The sequence below is a fragment of the Halichoerus grypus genome, chromosome 10 (genome assembly GCF_964656455.1).
Source record: "Halichoerus grypus chromosome 10, mHalGry1.hap1.1, whole genome shotgun sequence".
NCBI lineage: Eukaryota > Metazoa > Chordata > Mammalia > Carnivora > Phocidae > Halichoerus > Halichoerus grypus.
The window spans coordinates 109,807,224-109,825,914 of record NC_135721.1 but is presented as its reverse complement, the minus strand read 5'-3'; the positions used below and the strand labels follow the sequence as shown (position 1 = coordinate 109,825,914).

At 42.2% G+C, this 18,691-nt stretch overlaps 1 protein-coding gene and 1 pseudogene across 5 annotated transcripts in view; one reads left to right on the top strand and one right to left on the bottom strand.

Annotated features, from left to right (window-relative positions):
* The first annotated feature begins 2,497 nt into the window (after window positions 1–2,497).
* ATRN (attractin) overlaps window positions 2,498–18,691 on the top strand; it is a 156,688-nt gene continuing 140,494 nt past the window's right edge. For all 5 annotated transcript variants that reach the window (XM_078057008.1, XM_036093386.2, XM_036093391.2 and 2 more), the window contains exon 1: window positions 2,498–2,986. In XM_078057008.1, coding sequence (XP_077913134.1) covers window positions 2,598–2,986 — 389 coding nt within the window. In that variant the 5' untranslated portion in view covers window positions 2,498–2,597. The remainder of the gene's footprint in view (window positions 2,987–18,691) is intronic.
* Window positions 11,771–11,853, bottom strand: LOC118536514 (U4 spliceosomal RNA; annotated as a pseudogene).

Below are 18,691 nucleotides of genomic sequence, written 5' to 3'. Positions count from 1 at the left end.
TCTTGGATCTAGACTCAGAAGTTCCAGTGTATCACTTCCATCACAGTCTATTGGTTCAGCAAACACTAAGACCAGCCCAGATTCAAGGAGTGGGGGAAATTAGTCCCCATCTCTCCATGGAAGGAGTGCAAAACAATTTACAGACTTATATACATATTTTTTTCTTTAAGAGAGGGAGAGAGAGGGGGTGGGGAGGAGGAGAGGGAGGGAGAGAGAGAGAGAGAGAGAATCTCAAGCAGGCTCCATGCCCAGCACAGAGCCCGATGCAGGGTTCCATCTCACAACCCTGAGATCATGACCTGAGCAAAAATCAAGAGTCAGACACTTAACCAAATGAGCTACCCAGGTACCCCAAAAGGTGCATCTGGTACCTGAACAGGGACTCGAATCAGCCATCTTTAATCCACTATGCAGAAGTATAAAGTGCAGGGGACTCTTTGACAACAACATTAAAGGAGAAAGAAGATAGCAATATTTCCCTTCATAGGTCAAGGTAAGATTTTGTTTGTTTTTTAAGGCAAGATAATTTGAGCAAAACATGGCTAAGGAAAAAGAACCAGAGAAGGGAGTAGATTAAAGAAGAGAAAACATCTGCTGCAGCAAGGTTCTAAGGCAGCCATATTCTTGCTCTGTGGATGCAAACTGTTTTCTGTTATCCCTGAGTGTTGGTAAAATTATGTGAAACTTCACAGTCTGTGTTCAGTTTTGCTGTGGGGAATGAAGGAAAAGGTTGGTTCCACTTCTGGCCTAGAGGAGTAGGGGGAGCAATGCCTCCTGAAGCCAGGCCACAGCTTCATGTAAGCCACCTCCATCTGACAGGGTCCTTGCCAGACGGTAGGGCCATGTCTTCCATTTCCCTACCTCATCCTATACAGCCCTTGTAGAACACTGTAGCCAAAACCACCAGCAAACCAGAATGCCAGTGGTAGGGCCTAGGCCAAACAATACATTTCACAAAGGAATAGGAAGGATGTGTGGGTGGAGATCTGGGGGTGAGGCTGGGGTGCTGCTAAGCTTCACCAGTCTTGAAGTGACTGTACAGTAAGGTAGGTCAGGACCTGGGCATGAGTGTGGGGTATATCCTAGAATCAGAATTCTGTGTTCTAAGGTAAAGCTGAAAGTCTCCACAGGTATATGGAGGGGATTTCTTTGTTTCCCAGGGACTGCAGGTGCTCAAACTCTGAGGTAACTGCCACAGGAATATTCCTCACCACACAAGGCTTGTGTCAGACAATGTTCTGGTTATCTATCGCTGAGTAACAAACCTCTTGAAAACTTAGAGGCTTAAACCAGCAGCCAATCATTTCTCAGGATTTTGGAAAAGGCACAGTAGGAAAGACTTACCTCTGTTTTAGGAAATGAGGAACAGCTCAGATAGCTGGGACAACCTAGATGGCTTCTCCCCTCAATGACTGGTCCCTCAGCTGGAATAGGTTCATCAGGTTCATGCGCCTGGGACCTCAGTTCTTGGTGATAGCTGGGTCCTTACTTTTCCTCCAAGTAGTCTCAGGGCCTTTCCCTCTCCATGTGGTCTCTGTGTGCCATCCTTCTACAGCAAGGTGGAAGAAGGGGAGCAGCTCAGGATTATCAAGAGCTCGAAATCAAGGTTCCAGGTATTCTCAAAGCTCATCTCTGAAATTGGCAGTCACTTCTGCCACATTCTTCCATTGGTGAAATCGAGTCACAGGTCCAGTCCAGGTTCCAGGGTCGATGACCACATAAGGTTATACCGTGAGGAGGCAAGTTTCAGTGGGGCTACCAAAGTAACACTACCTAACAAGAACGGCTCTAGGAGCAGATGTGTGTGGGCTGAGGGTGCTCCAATTCCTAATTTTATGCTGGCTTCTCTTCAGAGATGTTTGAGGTCAAATAGTGGGGAGTAAAGTAACCCCAAACTTCCTCTACATTCTTAAAGGTGGGGGATCTGGTCGGCCACTGGATCAGCCTGAATCAAGAAAGGCCGGGCTGTGTGTGTCTTTCTATTAGGCATTTATTGCGCATAGCGTAGGCGCTGGGTTTTTAACACACGTGTTACTTCGTTATCCCTCCTTTACATAGGAGAAAGCGGAGGCTGGAACACAGCACTCTTTTCTACAGTTCCGCACACCACGGTACACACCACGACGAAGCCTCCTAGGCCCTTTCTGCCCCGCAGGTAGAGTCGGGGCACAGCGGTGACGCCGGGGTCTCCGGGAGGGCAGTGCTCAACACGGCCAGCTTGCCCAGCGGAGCGGACGGCTTCCAGGCAGCCAACGGGAAGAGGATGCTAACTTGTCACCGCCGGGCCGCGGGCCGCGCAAAAAACTGGAGCGCTAATGCGTCTTGTACCCGAGGCAGGCGGGGTCCCATCAACCCGCAGACCCAGGGCCTGACACGCGCCTCCAGGGCCGCCAGGGCTGGTGGAAGGCCCGCGCGCGCCGCGCACCGCCCACGCACGCACGCGTCGCCCCGCCTGCCGCGCAGCTCTGGCCCCGCCCTCAGGATTGACCGCCCGAGCCACCGTCCGCACAGCCCCGCCCCGCACGGCCAGGCAAAGCGGAGCCGGCCGTGCGGTGTGTGTGTATGTGTTCGCGGGGCGCCGTCTCAGCCCCGGGAAGATGGTGGCGGCGGCGGCGGCGGCCACTCAGGCGAGGCTGAGGAGGAGGACGGCGGCGACGACAGCGCCTGCGGGCAGGAACGGCGGGCAGCGCCGGGACTGGGACGCGACCGGGGCTGGGAGGCCGGGGCTGGGGGCCGGGCTGCGCCTCCCCCGGCGGCGGCTGCTGCCGCTGCTGCTGCTGCTGCTGCTCGCGCCGCCGCTGCTGCTGCCCTGGGCGGCCGAGGCCGCGGCGGCGGCGGCGGCGGTGTCGGGCTCAGCCGCAGCCGAGGCCAAGGAATGTGACCGACCCTGTGTCAACGGCGGCCGCTGCAACCCTGGCACCGGCCAGTGCGTCTGCCCCGCTGGCTGGGTGGGCGAGCAATGCCAGCACTGCGGGGGCCGCTTCAGGTGAGTGGGGGGTGATGTTGGAGGGTCGGGCCCAGAGGGAGGCTGAGGCTATGGGCAGCACGAGATGGTTCCAGGCCGGAGGCAGATGCCGGACAGAAAGTGGGGAGGATAGGGCCGCCCCACGGTGTTTGAGGACCATTTGCTTCCGAGGAGATGATCGTCTCTGGCCTAGGGTCTTCTTGAACTGAAAGATGAAAAGATTCGAGGCAAGGGTGGAGGCACCCCAGAGAGGTTTGGGTGCGGCGGATACAGGAGAAGAAAGCTCGGGGTCCCAAAGAGTATCAAAGCCAGTCCCTGAAACTGGGCCTCTTTTGGATAAACGAGGTGTACAAGAAAAGACGAGCTAGTCTTACTTAAACACTTCCTTTTAACATCCCCTTGTTCCCTAGGGCCTGATGAGTTCCCGGACTCGTTGGAGATGTAGGGTACTCCGAAGAAACAGGGCCCTGGAAGTGATTTGTTGGCTGAAGATAGAAGGGAAAGGTTAGATTAGGATTGTGAGATATCAGAGAGAGAAGAATCAGTGGTTGTTGGCTAGAGGAAAGTGAGGAAACTAGCCTTTTGAAGCTCACTAGAGGCGGCTGATTGGAACAGGGTGGAGAGGGCATAGAAGGAGGTTCCTGTTTGCCCTGATTTCTGGAGAATATGGAGTTCTGAGTTGGCCTGGTTTGGGACAGTACCTCCTGGAGAAATCATTAATTCATTAATTAATAGTCATCTATTATTTGCTTCAGTTGTGGAGGGATTTCCAGGTAATACACATGAACAAGTAGATTAGCCAGACTTTGGCCTAGTCCACGTGGAGTTTGGAATACAGCAAGAGAAAGATAGGTACACAAATGACCCTAGTCATAAGGACTACAGAGTCATTCATGCCTTTGGCAGATCTTACTGAACATTTTTGATGTTAGCTGTGGAGGAGTGGGCAAATACCGAGACCCAGACAGACTGGGCCCCTCCTCTCAGGGATCTTACATTCTAGCGGGGAGGGGGGTAGGCAGTTAATAAGTAAATAAGCAAATAAGTAAAGAAGTAAATGAACAAGATAATTTCAGATAACGGTGCTGTCAAGAAAGGAAAACAGGACGGCCTGATAGAGAATTATAACCAGTGAGTAACTTTAGGAGAAACCTCTCATTTGAAGTGACATTTGATCTGACCTGAATGGGGCACAATGGAGAACCTGTGGGAATTCAGGGAGGGAGGTTGTGACTAGCTGGGGGAATGCAAGGAAGACTTCAAGGAGAAAGTGACATTGGATTTGAGCATTTGAAGCAAGTAGGATTTGGAACTATGTAGCTGGGAAAAAAAATTCCAGATGGGAAGAAAATTGTAAACAAAATTGTGGAGACCAGAAAGTAAAGTATTGTTGGTACGAGGGTATATGGAAGAGAAGAGAGTTGTGAGAGGGAGGTTTGGAATGGTAGAATTTAGACTCAGTGTCAGTTCTTCAGGGGAACTCAGAGAACATTGAAGAGCTGAGCACTTACTTTATTGTTGTGGAGAAACCAAGTGATTTCATGATCAGTGTGTAGTGCATCTTGGGTTGTAACTTACTTCGGGTGTTCTGGTTTATGAATTACATTAGTCTACACATATTTATTGAGGGCTGCCCTGGGGTAAATTTTAAGATACAAGTGGCAAACAAGACCGACACAGTCCTGCTCTTGTGGAGCTTACATTCTAGCTTGGGAATAAGAAATTTAATCATCAACTTATTAGTATTTTGCTTGAGGCTATGGAGGCAAAGGAGAGGGCAAGCAGAGGACTTGACTTAGTTTGGAATGTTAAGGCTAGTGGCTGAGTGACTTTTGAGTTGAGATCTGGGAAGTAGGATAGCACTACCTACATGAGGGGTGGGGTGCTAAGGGGCCAGCATGTACAGAGGCTTGGGGATAAGGGGGATCATGGCAAGCTGAAGAGAAGGCCAGATAGCTGAAGCAGAGAACAAATGGGAGCATGGCAAAACTGGAGAGATAGGCAGGGGCCAGGCCATGTGAAGCCCTGTAGGTTGGGTTGAGAATTTTGACCTTTAGCTCTTGAGCAGTGGAATGGCACAGTTAATTCACATTTTCATGACATTACAGGCTTTTAGATGGCAGCCAGAGCAGGAATGGCCTTGAAGGTAATAAGGCCAGAGTATTTTGAATTTGAGGTGCTTCTAAAAGCAAGTGAATGGACGGTTGTGTCAGATGAGAACCCTTTAAGTTCTGAGAATCTGGAATGCCATGGAAGGCAGTGGGGGCCCACAGGGTGTGGAGCGACATGCATAGCAAGATCAGTCTGTCTGTACTGGTCGGAGCAGGTGGACTCATTGTAAGCATGAGAGGTTGTGGGCAACTGGGTCAGGACGGCAGTAATGAGAACCTAGGATAGGCTGTGGGAATGGAGGCAGGGTGGGTGCTAGGTGGTATTGCAGAGGTAAAAGACAGGTCTTGCTTTGAAACTGGTTTGTTCTTGGGAAGGGAGGGGGATGGTGAGGGAAAGAAAACTAGATCCTATCTTGGGTGACTGAGAGGATATAATACTTTACCGGACACAGGAGGAGCAGTTTTCTACATGCTGAGATTAGGTGCTCTCAGGGTATCCACTTGGCAGGACAGGTATAAGTGTTGGAGTTGTCCGGGTATAGAGGGACATAGCCAGGGAGAAAGAGCAGGTCTCTCTCTTATCCAGAGGATCGGAGAAGAGCCACTTGTTATGGGGAATAAGCAGTCCTGACACTGGTTGTCTCAGATGGTGTCACGCATGAGTGAAGGGGCTCCCCTGGTTGTCGTGGATGCTCCATTGGAGCAGGTTCAAGCTGGTGGCAGTGCTCTTTCCTGGGCAAAAAGTTAAGACTTTGGTCCTGATAATTCCAATATATTTTGTGGGCTTCTGGAATTTGTATTTTTAAAAATGAAAGTAAGAGGAACTTAATGTCTCTTGCCTTTTAAAAAAAACTTTCATTAAATTGTTAGTGGAAGGATTATTTTAGAGGAAGACTGAAATGTTGGTTTTGATTATAGTGGTACGTATCTTGATTTAACTCACAGACCTCTTTGTTATTAAACGAAGAGACATTCAAATGAATACCTTTCTGGTATGGAATGGCATCAAGGCAGTGTGTTTTTAAATCTTTTTAGTTCCATAAATCCTGTCTTATAATTGTTGTTAGAAGGTCTTTTCTAGTAATTGAAAGGAGTGTAGGATAATAAAAGGATTAGATCTCCCCAAAGTTACCACCGAATGCATGCCAGGGATCTGGTCAAACATTTTCATATACATCATGTCATTTAATTTTCTGGAGAACTCTGAGGGTGTTCTATAAAATTTTTATTAGTGTATGGTTGCAGTTAGAAAATCACTTAATTTTTTTCCAAATGAAAGATACTACAGAAATGATTATTACAGAGGAGTAAATTATTGATGTCAGTTTAGTAAAAATAACTATGGAATCTTTGGTGGACAATTTATTTTCTTTTTTCTTTTTTTTTTTTTAATTCCATTTATTTATTAGAGAGAGGGAGAGGGAGAAGCGGACTCCGGCTGAGCAGAGAGCCCGATGTGGGACTTGATCCCGGGACCCCGGGATTATGACCTGAGCCGAAGGCAGATGCTTAACCGACTGAGCCACCCAGGCACCGTGGTGGACAATTTCTAAAGCAGTGCCAGTTTCATTCATTTTTATGTTACTGTTCATAATTCAGTGATCATTCTTTTCTCCTTGTGACACCACCATGGAGGTTTTTCTTCAGATGATAAATACATCCCATCAAGTTAGAAATAAAGATATTAAGTCCATTTATGAAATTAATCTGCATTTAATTCTTCTACGTTCCTGCTATCATCAGAAGTTTGGGGAGGATAGACTAGAGTAGCCTAGTGAATGGGAGCCTTATAAGTACGCAGGATGTTAAGAACTTACCTTCTCTAGAATAAGGAAAGAAGTAGGCATTCATTAAGCATCTGTTTTGTTCCTGGCATATGGAATAATGGTGGTAGTAGTAGTCCCAACACTAGCTGCCACCAGCATTTCTCCGTTTTTTCCTAGGTGTTGTGTCAAGTGCCTTTTAGAAATTACTCCTTTTAATCCTTAAAGTGAAGTTATTCCCATTTCACAGGTGGGTGAATTGAAGCTTGGAGATACTGAGTAACTTGCACCATCTCATACAACCTGTGGAAAACTGGACTGGGATTTGAATTCAGGCCTTGTTAATTCCCACTCTCTTGCTTTCCAGTGTACCATTTGGCCTCTCGTTTTCTCTGAGTCCAGTCACCGTTTATGAACATTCTTTGGAAGGGCTGCCTAGTGCCAATGAGAAACAGATTAAGAAACAAAGGAGGAAAAATAGATTTGTTACAACACTAAAGCCAGCATTAAAAAAAAAAGAAAAACAAAACAAAACCTTAACTCACTCAAACCTGTTTGGCTACTGGTCAAGGACATAAATACCTATAACTAGTGAAATGAAAATTCTGGAAAATAAAATTTGAAAAAATAAAAAGGTAAAAAAAAATTTTGGAGAGGTTTTATAGTAGTATTAACCTAAAGCCCTAAATTTATGTTCATGAATCAAATTGTCTGTTTTCCCCAGTAGAATATAAGCTCCACGAAGGCAGGGATTTCTATCAGTTTTGCTTGTTCTATTCCCAGAGCCTAGAACAGTGCCTAGGGCATGGTGTGCAATAAATATTTGTTGGATGAAAGAATGAAAAAAGTCATCTTTACCCATATAACTGCCATATCTGTCTTTTGTCCTCATAAATCTCATGAACTTCATCGTCTACTGTTTGCTGGACATCATTTTGGGGATTTTTTATTGTCACCGCATAGTAAGCCATCTGAGACAAACTTTTATCCTCCTCGAAAAGAACAGTCTTTCCCTTTATCCTCCCTTATTTCAGTAGTAAATCCTACGTGGATAACCAAAGGTCAAAACAGGGGTAATCCTTTGCTCTTTCTGTTTATTCTTTCTTCTCTGAAGTCTTAAAATTGTGTTCCTTTCCACTCTTGCTGCTGCCATCCTAGAGCATCTGGCCCTTCACCTCCTTGCTGAGCTGCCTCTCTTGTGCCCTGACTGGTCTCTTGCACCTCCAGAGTCCATTCTACACTTAGTCATAGAAATCCCCTGAAAACACATGCCGCTGTCTTGCTGAGAAACCTTTTTATTCCCCTACTCCTCTTATTACCTGTAAAATGACCCTCAACAGAAGGTTCCCACTGCCCCATACACATTCCTTTCTCCCTACCCAAATTTTTCTACTTTGTAGTTTTTCTCCATATTTGCTAAATTTAACACCTTTCCTCCTCCCTGCCCCCATATTCTTTCTTTTCTGCTTATCTAGATTCTACCTCAAGGCCCATCTTCAGTTCTCTATAATCTGTAATAGCCAATCCTCTGAAATCATACCCATTATCTTTTTTTTTGAGATGAGTCATCAGCCTGTTCAATTCATAGATAGCTTTTGGGTGATTATTATGTGTTAGGTACCATGGACTGCCTTGAGGATATGATGGTGGGTAAGAATCAGGCCTTGCTTTCCCATTGGAGAGCTCATAATTCCGAAGGGAAGACAGCTATGTGCACAGACAATTAGAATTTAATAATAAAAATGCAAGCAATATGTGGTGCTGGACTAAGATGTGGTGGAGAGACTAACTCTTTTGAGGGCTGTGGTAGAAGGCATCACAAAGAAGAGACCATTTGGGCAGATTTGAGGTTTAGTGTGAATAGACCATCTGGGAGAGATGGGCATTCCAGAAGGAGAAAAAAGAGTGTCCAAAGGCAAAGAATCACGGGCTATCATGCTTACTTAAGTGTATTAGTTTCCTAGGTTTGTTGTAACAAAGTACCACAAACTGTAGTCTAAACCAACAGAAATTTAATCTCTTACAGTTCTGGAGGTCACAAGCCTGAAATAAAGTGTCAGCAGGGCCACGTTCTCTCTGAAAGCTCTAAGGGAGAATCTGTTCCGTGTCTTTCTCTCAGCTGCTGGAATTGCCAGCAACCCTTAGCATTCCTTGGCTTGTACATGCATGACTTTCGTCTCTGCCTCCATCACTTCAAACTCACGCGGTACTCTCCCCGTGTGTCTCTTCTGTTGTGAGGACGCCAGTCATGTTGGACGTATGAGTATGACTTCTTCTTAGTTTGATCATCTGCAAAGACTGTTTCCAAATAAGGTCACATTTCCAGGTACTCGGGGCTAGGACTTCAACATAGCTTTTTGTGGGACACAGTTCAACCCGCAGCACTTAGAGAACTGAATATAGATGGATGTTGTTGGAGCATAACTTGTGAGGAATGCGTTGGAAAGGTGTGAGACTGGGAGGTGATAAGGGTCTTCCCTCTTCCTTTCCCATCACCCTCCAACCTCAGGATGCATCCTTGACCTGGGCTAAGCCATCAGGGCATTCCAGCCTCTGGTTATAATGATTGTTTTGAGGTAGGCATGTGATCTAAGCTGACTCAGTCAAAGTGAATCTCGGGACTTGCTGGATGCCTCTCTCCTCTGGATGTTTATGAAGGAGATGCTTTGTCGTCTTCTGCTTTGTGTGCTAAGGATATAAAACCGAGAATTGTTATAGGTAGCATTGTTGTTGTGATAGGAGCCCACCTGTGGTCAGAATAACTTCTAGAAGTGGGAGGATGTCAGATAAATGGAACTGGAGACCTGATGACTTTTCTGGATCTCTGGATCAAACATTACCTGAAGCTGTACCTTTCAGTTTTGTGAGATGCTGCAGTCCATGTTTCTCTTAAGCCAGTTACGGTTGGATTTCCTGTTCCTTACAATGTAGAACAATTCCTAACATGCAGAGGAACATAGGCCTGAATCATGAAAAGTCTTCATAATCTGTACTGGGGAGTTTGAGCCGTATTCTCTTAGAATTGATAACATGGTCTAAATTCCTGACATTTTTCTGCCAAGTCTCTTAGTTTTCCAATGTTGATGGACACATCTGAACCCTGAGTTACCACAGGCAATAGTTTTAGCTTGTTTCTTTGATACTGCATAACTCAGATGACCAGCTTCCCCCTGAGAATGAGGCTCTTCTCACTACCCTGTACCTCAGCTCTATTTAGCCAATTTCCCATTTGAGGGCTCATTAATTTGTATTTGTAAATTGTATTGGATACAGTTTCTGTCGAGGTTCTTTTAGTGACAGACACCCAACTCAGACAAGCTTAAGAGAAAAAAGACAGGAGAGATTTATTGGTTCATGTGACAGAAAAGTCTGGGGGATATTGTTGGCTCTGTCTGTGGCTGGATCCAGGGGACCACTTGGTCTCTCTCCCTTCATCTCTTAGCTTTGATCTGTACTCTGCTGGCCTCATTCTCAGGCAGGCTGTCTTCAGATGGTGTCTCCAGAAGTTAAATCAAACCGGCTTAGCATCCTCCACTGGAAAAGAATGACCCTTTCTTAGAAGCTTGTTGCAAGTAAGGAATGCTGAGAATCTCACTGGTCCCTTGTCCTTTACTGAAGCAATCTCTGTGTTTGGGTCCTGGGAATGTCCTGATTCATCAGACCTGACCTGAGTACCTGCTGTGGAGCTGGAATGTGAGGTCCAGTTCCATTAGATGGAATAAGTGGCATGGACTGAGAAAGGGGGAGTAGGAAAAGAGAAAGGAACACACACATACTGTTCCAGAAAAGTGGGGCCCATGCTGGGCAGGTAAAAACAGTGACACCCCTGCATAGTCCTAGAACCTGCCATTTGGTGAATACTCAGTGTTAGTGATAAAAATTGGGACTGCTCTGGAAAATACTGTATCAAGTAATGAAATGCCAGTCCCCTGGTTTACCAGGAATTCACTCAGTCATTACTGGGGGTTGTGAGGGTCCCACTATGTGGAATGCATTATGCTGGCTCTTTGAGATTACTGCGGTGAGGACTGTGTGATACTGAGTTTCAGTCTAGCACTAGGGTCAAGTCACTGAATGGCAGTAATTTGTCCCCTGATTTTTCAATGAGGGGAATAGAATTATGGGAGGAATCAACAAAACACATGCGCATATGGTATGAAATTATGTTATATTGGATAAAAACTTAACTATGTAAAATGTTACACAATAAACTTTTTTGTTGATTCCTAGAAGATAGAGTTTACTTATTTGAAAAGGTAAAAATATCTTTACTATAGTAAAAAGAAAAATTGAGCCTGATGTCTTAATATAATTGCACAAGGTATATGTTTGAAAGCAGATATCTGACATTTAAGCTTTACCTCTGTGAAAGTTTCCCAAGGTAGGCTTTTTATTTACTACAGTGTAGAGGATGGTTAAATATATAGGAGAAAAACAGAGTACGTATGATCAAAACAGTTTTTTCTAAATATGATGAACTGACTTAATAAATTTATAGGTTATGTTTATCTTGAGTATTAAATACAGAAGTAGATATCTGGTACTGTGGTTGAACAGAAATCATACTGGTTTTTCTCTTCAACACAATCTGGTTTTTAAAACTGAAATGAAACTACTGTTGTACTTTTCAGAGTATTTATGTTGGGAAATTTATCAGCTGCTGGTCTGTGTTTCTCACTTATACTTTTTATCACTTTGTGATTTCTCCAGTGCATTGTGGCAAAAGTGAGCCCCATCCATATACCGTATACTGATCTCATTCTTCAGTTCGTGACTCTTTCTTCCTTTTCCCTTCTCTCCCTGTACTTTCAGACTAACCCTTTATAATTAGCCAGATGTTGTCTCATTTTCCCTTTTGAGGGTGGCTTTCTCCTATTTGTTTTGCATTTTTCTTTTTTACCATTTTATGGATGTCCTCTTCCTTTGAATGCTTTTCTTGGGAAAAGTTTTCAATTAGCAATAATCGCGCCTTGGATAAACCTCATTGGCTATAATACTGCCACTGCACAAAGCTTGAATGCTTTTCTTTTAGCACTTGAGACCCTGGTTCGATTTTATTCTCTCAATTTTTTTAAAGATTTGTTTATTTATTAGAGAGAGAGAGTAAGCACACACATGTGAGCAGCGGGGAGGGGCAGAGAGAGAGAGGGAGAGAACCTCCAGCGGACTCCCAGCTGAGCATGGAGCCCAAATTGGGGCTCCATCTCACGACCCTGAGATCATGACCTGAGCTGAAACCAAGAGTCCAGTGCTCAACCAACTGAGCCACCCAGGTGCCCCTTAGTCTCTCAATTTTTAATTCTCTTAAGTTTTCTGTTTTTTCAAGTTAACATTGTGAGCGAACTTTAGTTCTAGCTATTTATTTACATGTTTACTCATCTAGAATTCTCTTGCGCTTACAGAAGTTAATTTTAGTCATGGCTGACTTGCCTGTTTATCTTTTTAGAATTTGACATTAATAGTATACAGTTATAAGTTGAATGGATTTTCCAGTTAATTCCTCATGGTCCTTTTTGCATTCTAATTAAGAATTTTCTAATTTGTTTACTCATAAGCCTATAAGCATTAGGGGCTGGGACTGTATCAGGTGCTGTTAAGAGACATGTAAGTCACCTTTCTTGACCAGTGTTTCCTATATTTTTTGATTCACACATCCCTTCACAAAAATGTATAATCTTGTGGACTCTTTTAGGAATTAAAAAATAATCTTTTTCAAAAAGTATCCTGTTTTTGATAAGATGATTTTAAATAGATTAAAAAGTAATTTTTAATAAAAACTATAATGCACATTTTAAATATAATTTGTAATGGTATTCACAATATTAAAAGAAAAATTTAATCTTTTTCCTGCTTAATATGTGGTACATGTTGTTTAATGTATTTTAAATTAATTTTGTAAGGAAAAGCATGATTTATAGACAAAGAAATGACACTTAATTTTGGATTGAATTTATATTACAATAGAGATTGAATCAGACTCTGTGCTATAGAAATAGACTTTTGTGTCCTCATGTTTGGTATTTATGCATTTGTGCTTTAAAAATTATGTCTTAGAAATTTTTTTTGGTGTTTTGTTTCTAAATCATAAAATGATAGTGGTTTCCAGCTATTTGTAAGCATTTCTCTGTAGATAGCGTATTTCCTGTGTGGATGGTTTTTTCAAAATTGAGCAGAAAGGCCAGATTGACTATAATTGTCACTTAATTTTCCCCTTTTAACATTGTTTTTTGAAGTCCTAGAGACATCTTGCAAAGCTATACAAGGATTTTGTTTTTTTTTTTTTTATTTTTTATTTTTTATTTTTTTTTTTTAAAGATTTTTATTTATTTATTTGAGAGAGAGAGAATGAGAGACAGAGAGCATGAGAGGGAAGAGGGTCAGAGGGAGAAGCAGACCCCCCGCTGAGCAGGGAGCCCGACGTGGGACTTGATCCCGGGACTCCAGGATCATGACCTGAGCCGAAGGCAGTCGCCCAACCAACTGAGCCACCCAGGCGCCCTATACAAGGATTTTGATCAGAAGGTTTGGCAAGATGATCTTGAGGCAAATTTACAGAATTAGATTTCTTTTATGCCCTTCTGTAATGTGTATTTAAGTATCGTGTCCTATGCTTCTCTTTTAGTAGATGCTAGTACTGTCTTTTAATCAGAACATCTTTTGGACCACTGGTTGAGAAATACTGACCAACCATGATGGTTGCTTTATTTTTATTATTATTATTAATATTATTTTTAAAAGATTTTATTTATTTATTTGTCAGGGAGAGAGAGAGAGCACAAGCAGGGGGAGTGGCAGGCAGAGGCAGAGGGAGAAGCAGGCTTCTCTCTGAGCAGGGAGCCCGATGCAGGTCTCGACTAGGACCCTGGGATCATGACCTGAGCTGAAGGAAGACATTTAAACAACTGAGCCACCCAGCATCCCTAAATGGTTGCTTTAAAACAATTATGTTTGATGCTGGCTCAGTTTCTGGGCTAACTTTAACTTCCTTTTAATATGAAACATTTCAAGCTTATGGAAGAGATACAAAGAGTAATAAAATGAACATCTGTGTCCCTACAACCTACCTTTGCTGAATTTACTTCATATTAATATTATTTTTATGATATAATGAAATTAAGTTATATAATATAAAATGTTGCGGATAACAACCAAAGTCCCTGTGTTATTCCTCCCTGATCCTGTTCCCCTTACCCTCTTGCCCCAGAGGTAATTAGTATGGTGAAGCTGATGTTTGTTATTTCCCTTGCACGTTTCTACTTTTATTACAGATACACAGTCTTATTTCTAAAAACAAGATCATGTTTTCAGACTTCATAAAAAGTAACTATTCTATACATGCTTTTTTTTTCCACTCAAAGCCCCATTTTTAAATGCTTTTGAGATTTGTTTGTATTGATAAATATAGCTCCAGTTGATTCATAGCTGTATTCAATATAGAACTCCAGTTTATTTACCTATTCTCTGGCTGGCATTTAGATTTTTCCAACTTGTCCTGTTACAAAAACTGCTACAATTAACATTCTTTACATATTTCTTTGTGCACCTGTGTATGATTTTTATCTAGGGTACTTCAAACTTTTGAAGCACCTCCAAAATAATTTTAAGGTTCTTTTTACTTCCTTGTATACTTTTAGGTTGACAGGCAGTTGACATATATCATTTTTTAAAACAGGATTTATATAGTTGCAAAGAATAGTTACTAAAAAAAAATTATATTATTTTTTAAAATTTATCAGGTAGAATCCAAAGTCCATAGCAATTTGATAACCATTCCCCTTCATTTAAAAAAATACATGTGGGGGCGCTCGGGTAGCTCAGTCGTTAAGCGTCTGCCTTCGGCTCAGGTCATGATCCTGGGGTCCTGGGATCGAGCCCCACATCAGGCTTTCTGCTCCGCGGGAAGCCTGCTTCTCCCTCTCACACTTGCTCTGCTTGTGTTCCCTCTCTCGCTCTGTCTCTCTCTGTCAAATAAATAAATAAAATCTTAAAAAAAAAAAATACATGTGTAGGGGCACCTGGGTGGCTCAGTCAGTTAAGCTTCTGCCTTCGGCTCGGGTCATGATCTGAGTGTCCTGGGATCGGGTCGCGTCGGGCTCCCTGCTCAGTGGGGAGCCTGCTTCTCCCTCTGCCCTCTGCCTCCTCCTCCCTGCTCATGCTCTGTCTGTCTCTCCTTCTCCATCAAATAAATAGATAAAATCTTAAAAAAAAAATAGTAGTCTTCTTTAAATCAATTTTTACACTGTTCCTTTTTTTTGCTTAAATTCTTATTTTCATTCTAATAACCCCATATAATTTTATAATTTTTTTCTGGGTTATGAATTCTGCTCACTGATTTAGATGTCACGTGTCATAAAGCTCACCACTTTAAAGGGCACAATTCAGTGACTTTTAGTATGTTCATAAAGTTGTGCAACCATCATCATGATCTAATTCCAGAATATTTTCATTATGCCTGGGGGAAACTCTGTACCTATTAGCAGTCACTTCCCATTCCTCCTTCCTCCCAACCCATGACAGCCAGGCAGCTTTCTGTCTATGGATTTGTCTATTCTAGACATCACATGGGGTAAATGTTATCGTACAATATGTGATTGTTTTGACTGACTTTTACTTAGCATGTTTGAAAGATTCATCTTTGCATTGTGGATCAGTACGTCATTCATTTTTGTGGCTGAATAATATTCCACTGTATGCATAAACCACATCTTACTTATCCATTCATCAGTTGATGGACATTTAGGTAGTTTTCATCTTTTAGCTATTGTGAATAATGCTGCTATGAATGTTCATGTACAAGTTTTTGTGTGGACATCTGGGTATGTCTCTTGGGTGTATACCTAGGAGTGGAATTGCTGGGTCATGTGGTAACTCAGTGTTTTACTTTTTTTTTTTTTTTTTTGAGAGAGGGAGGGGCGGGAAGGGGCAGAGAGAGAATCCCAAATAGACTCCAGACCCAGCACAGGACCCATGTGGGGCTTTTTTTTTTTAATAACCTGAGCCGAAATTAAGAGTCCGACGCTTAGCTGACTGAGCCACCCAGGTGCCCTTCAGTGTTTTACTTTTTGAAGAAATGCCAAACTTTTTTCACAGAGACCACACCAGTTACATTCTTACCAGCAGTTTATGAGGATTCCATTTTCTCTACATTCTCACCAGTACTTATTTTCTGTGGTTTGATGCCATCCTAGTAAGTGTAGCTGGTATCCATTATGGCTTTCATTTGCATTTCCTTAATGTCTATTGATTTTGAGTATATTTTCATGTGTTTATTGGCCATTTATACATCTTTGGAGAAATGTCTACTCAGATCCTTTGCCCATTTTTAAATTAGGTTATATTGGGTTTTTATATAGGTTTTTATTGTTGAGCTGCAAGTGTTCTTTATATATTCTGGATATTATCAGACATGTGATTTGCAAATAATGTCTTCTAATTTTTTGGTTGTTTTTCACAAAAGAAGACAACCTTGATAGTGTCTTTTGATACAGCAAAAGTTTTTAATTTTGGTGAAGTCTAACTTAACTGTTTTTTCTTTGGTTGCTTGTGCTTTAAGTGTCTTATCTGAGAAACCATTTACTAATCCAAGATCTTGAAGATTTACGTCTGTGTTTTATTTTTAAGAGTTTTATGGGTTTAGGGGCGCCTGGATGGCTCAGTCATTAGGCGTCTGCCTTTGGCTCAGGTCATGATCCCAGGGTCCTGGGATCGAGCCCCACATTGGGCTCCCTGTTCGGCAGGAAGCCTGCTTCTCCCTCTCCCACTGCCCCTGCTTGTGTTCCCTCTCTTGCTGTCTCTCTGTCACAAAATAAATAAAATCTTAAGAAAAAAAGTTTTATGGGTTTAGCTCTTACATTTTGGTCTTTGATACATTTTGAATTAATTTTTGTACATGCTGTGAGGTAGGTACTTTATATTCTTTTGCATGTGGATATCCAGTTGTTCCAGTGACATTTATTGAAGAGACTATTTTTTCTCTGTTGACTGGTCCTGGTACCCTTGTCAATTGACCCTAGATGTGTGGGTTTATTTCTAGACTCTCAATTATATTCCATTGACCTGTTTGTCTATTCTTTTGTCAGTACCAGCCTGTTTTGATTACTTTGTAATATATTTCAAAATCCTCCTATATAATTTTTTAAATGTTTTATTTTGAGATAATGCAGATTCACATAAGGTTATAAGAAATAGTACAGAGATATCCTATCCTTTCACCTGTTTCTCTTAATGATAGCAACTTGCATAACAGTAGTATAAGAGCACAACCAGAAAATTGGCATTGATACAATTTTATCAGCCTTATTCAGATTTTACCAGTTTTCACGCACTAATTTGTGTATGTGTATTTCGGCCTTAGGATTTTATTCTAATATATTTCTGTATTGAAGATAGTTGAGTATGTTATATCTCTTCAAAATGAGGATTAGTATGTAAATGAAATTTTTTTCAGTTTCATGTTACCATGAGGCCTTATGTGAAGAGTTTTTTCTGAATTAACTCATCATTATGATTATTTTTAGTGCACCATTGAACAAACCATATAAATGTAATGGACATTTTAGAAATAGCATTTGAACATAATAGGTAGATTTTTATTGGAAAAGCATGTCTTATTGAGATGGATAGTACTTTAAAAAAAATCTATGGATGATATAACTTACTGCTGGAGTGAGACAAAATTCGGTATAAATCTTATTCTTTTTTTCCCCCTTTGGTAAATGTAAACCTGAGAAACCTTGTCTGTGCAGGGTAGTAACATGGTGACATCGGTGCTCTAGGAATGTTGTTCTGGCTGTGGGGTGCTTAGTAGACTTTGTGGTCAGGTCTCTGAAGCTGTGAAGATAGCCGGAGTAGAGCATAGCAGTGGGAATGGAGATGAAGGGATGAATCTAAGGAAGCCTTTGATGGCAATTGTACCATGAATTGGTCATACATTTGATGAAGGGGATAAAATAGAGGAAGAAGCTAACAGATGTCACACCAACATTTTGAGCCTAGGAGAATGGGGCTGTTTTATCATTTCAGGTGGACTATAGTTGAATGGGAAGAGATATTCCTCCCACAAGATTAACTTAATATTTCAAATTATTAGCTAAGAATGTATCTAGAAACCTGTAAGAAACAAGGGGCCACACAAAGCAGAGCCAAATATAGCTTGTGTCAGAGCCATATTTTTGGCTCCTGGTTTCTTTGCAGGGTTGAGTTTTGTTGATTCTGGAACTCTCAGTTTTTGCTATTGCACTACTCTGTTATGCTCTGGGTTTTTATTTCTGTTTTTTAAAGATTTATTTACTTATTTGAAAGAGAGTGAGGGAGCATGGGGGCGGGGAGGGGCAGATAGAGAGGGAGAGAGAGTCTTAAGCAGATTCTGCACTGAGTGCAGAGCCCAACGCGGGGCTCGATCTCACGACCCTGAGACCAAGACCTGGGCTGAAACCAAGAGTCGGACGCTTAACCAACTGTGCCAGCCAGGCACCCCTTCATTTCTATTTGTATTCAAAACATAATACAAATAATCTTCATATGGATGTTTAAGGAAATGCTTTACATAAACTATTGGACTTTCCTCGTTCTTGAGCCAAACTAGGCATCCACAAGGCACCTCCTTATCTGAGGGAATCGAGCCAAGTCAGTGTTTAGATGTCTTTGAACAAAGGTTCTGCCTCTAGTCTTTTAGCTTCTGAAATGCTCTTTTCTCTAGAATGTCATGGATATATATAAGAGTTTATCCTGGACTTTCTTTGTAGCAAGCTGCTGGTAGTAAGAGCTTGAGAATTTTTGTTGTTATGAACTTTGCTGGAATTGATATTGTTACCCATTAGGCAGCAAATGTTACATGAACATCTGTGATATTT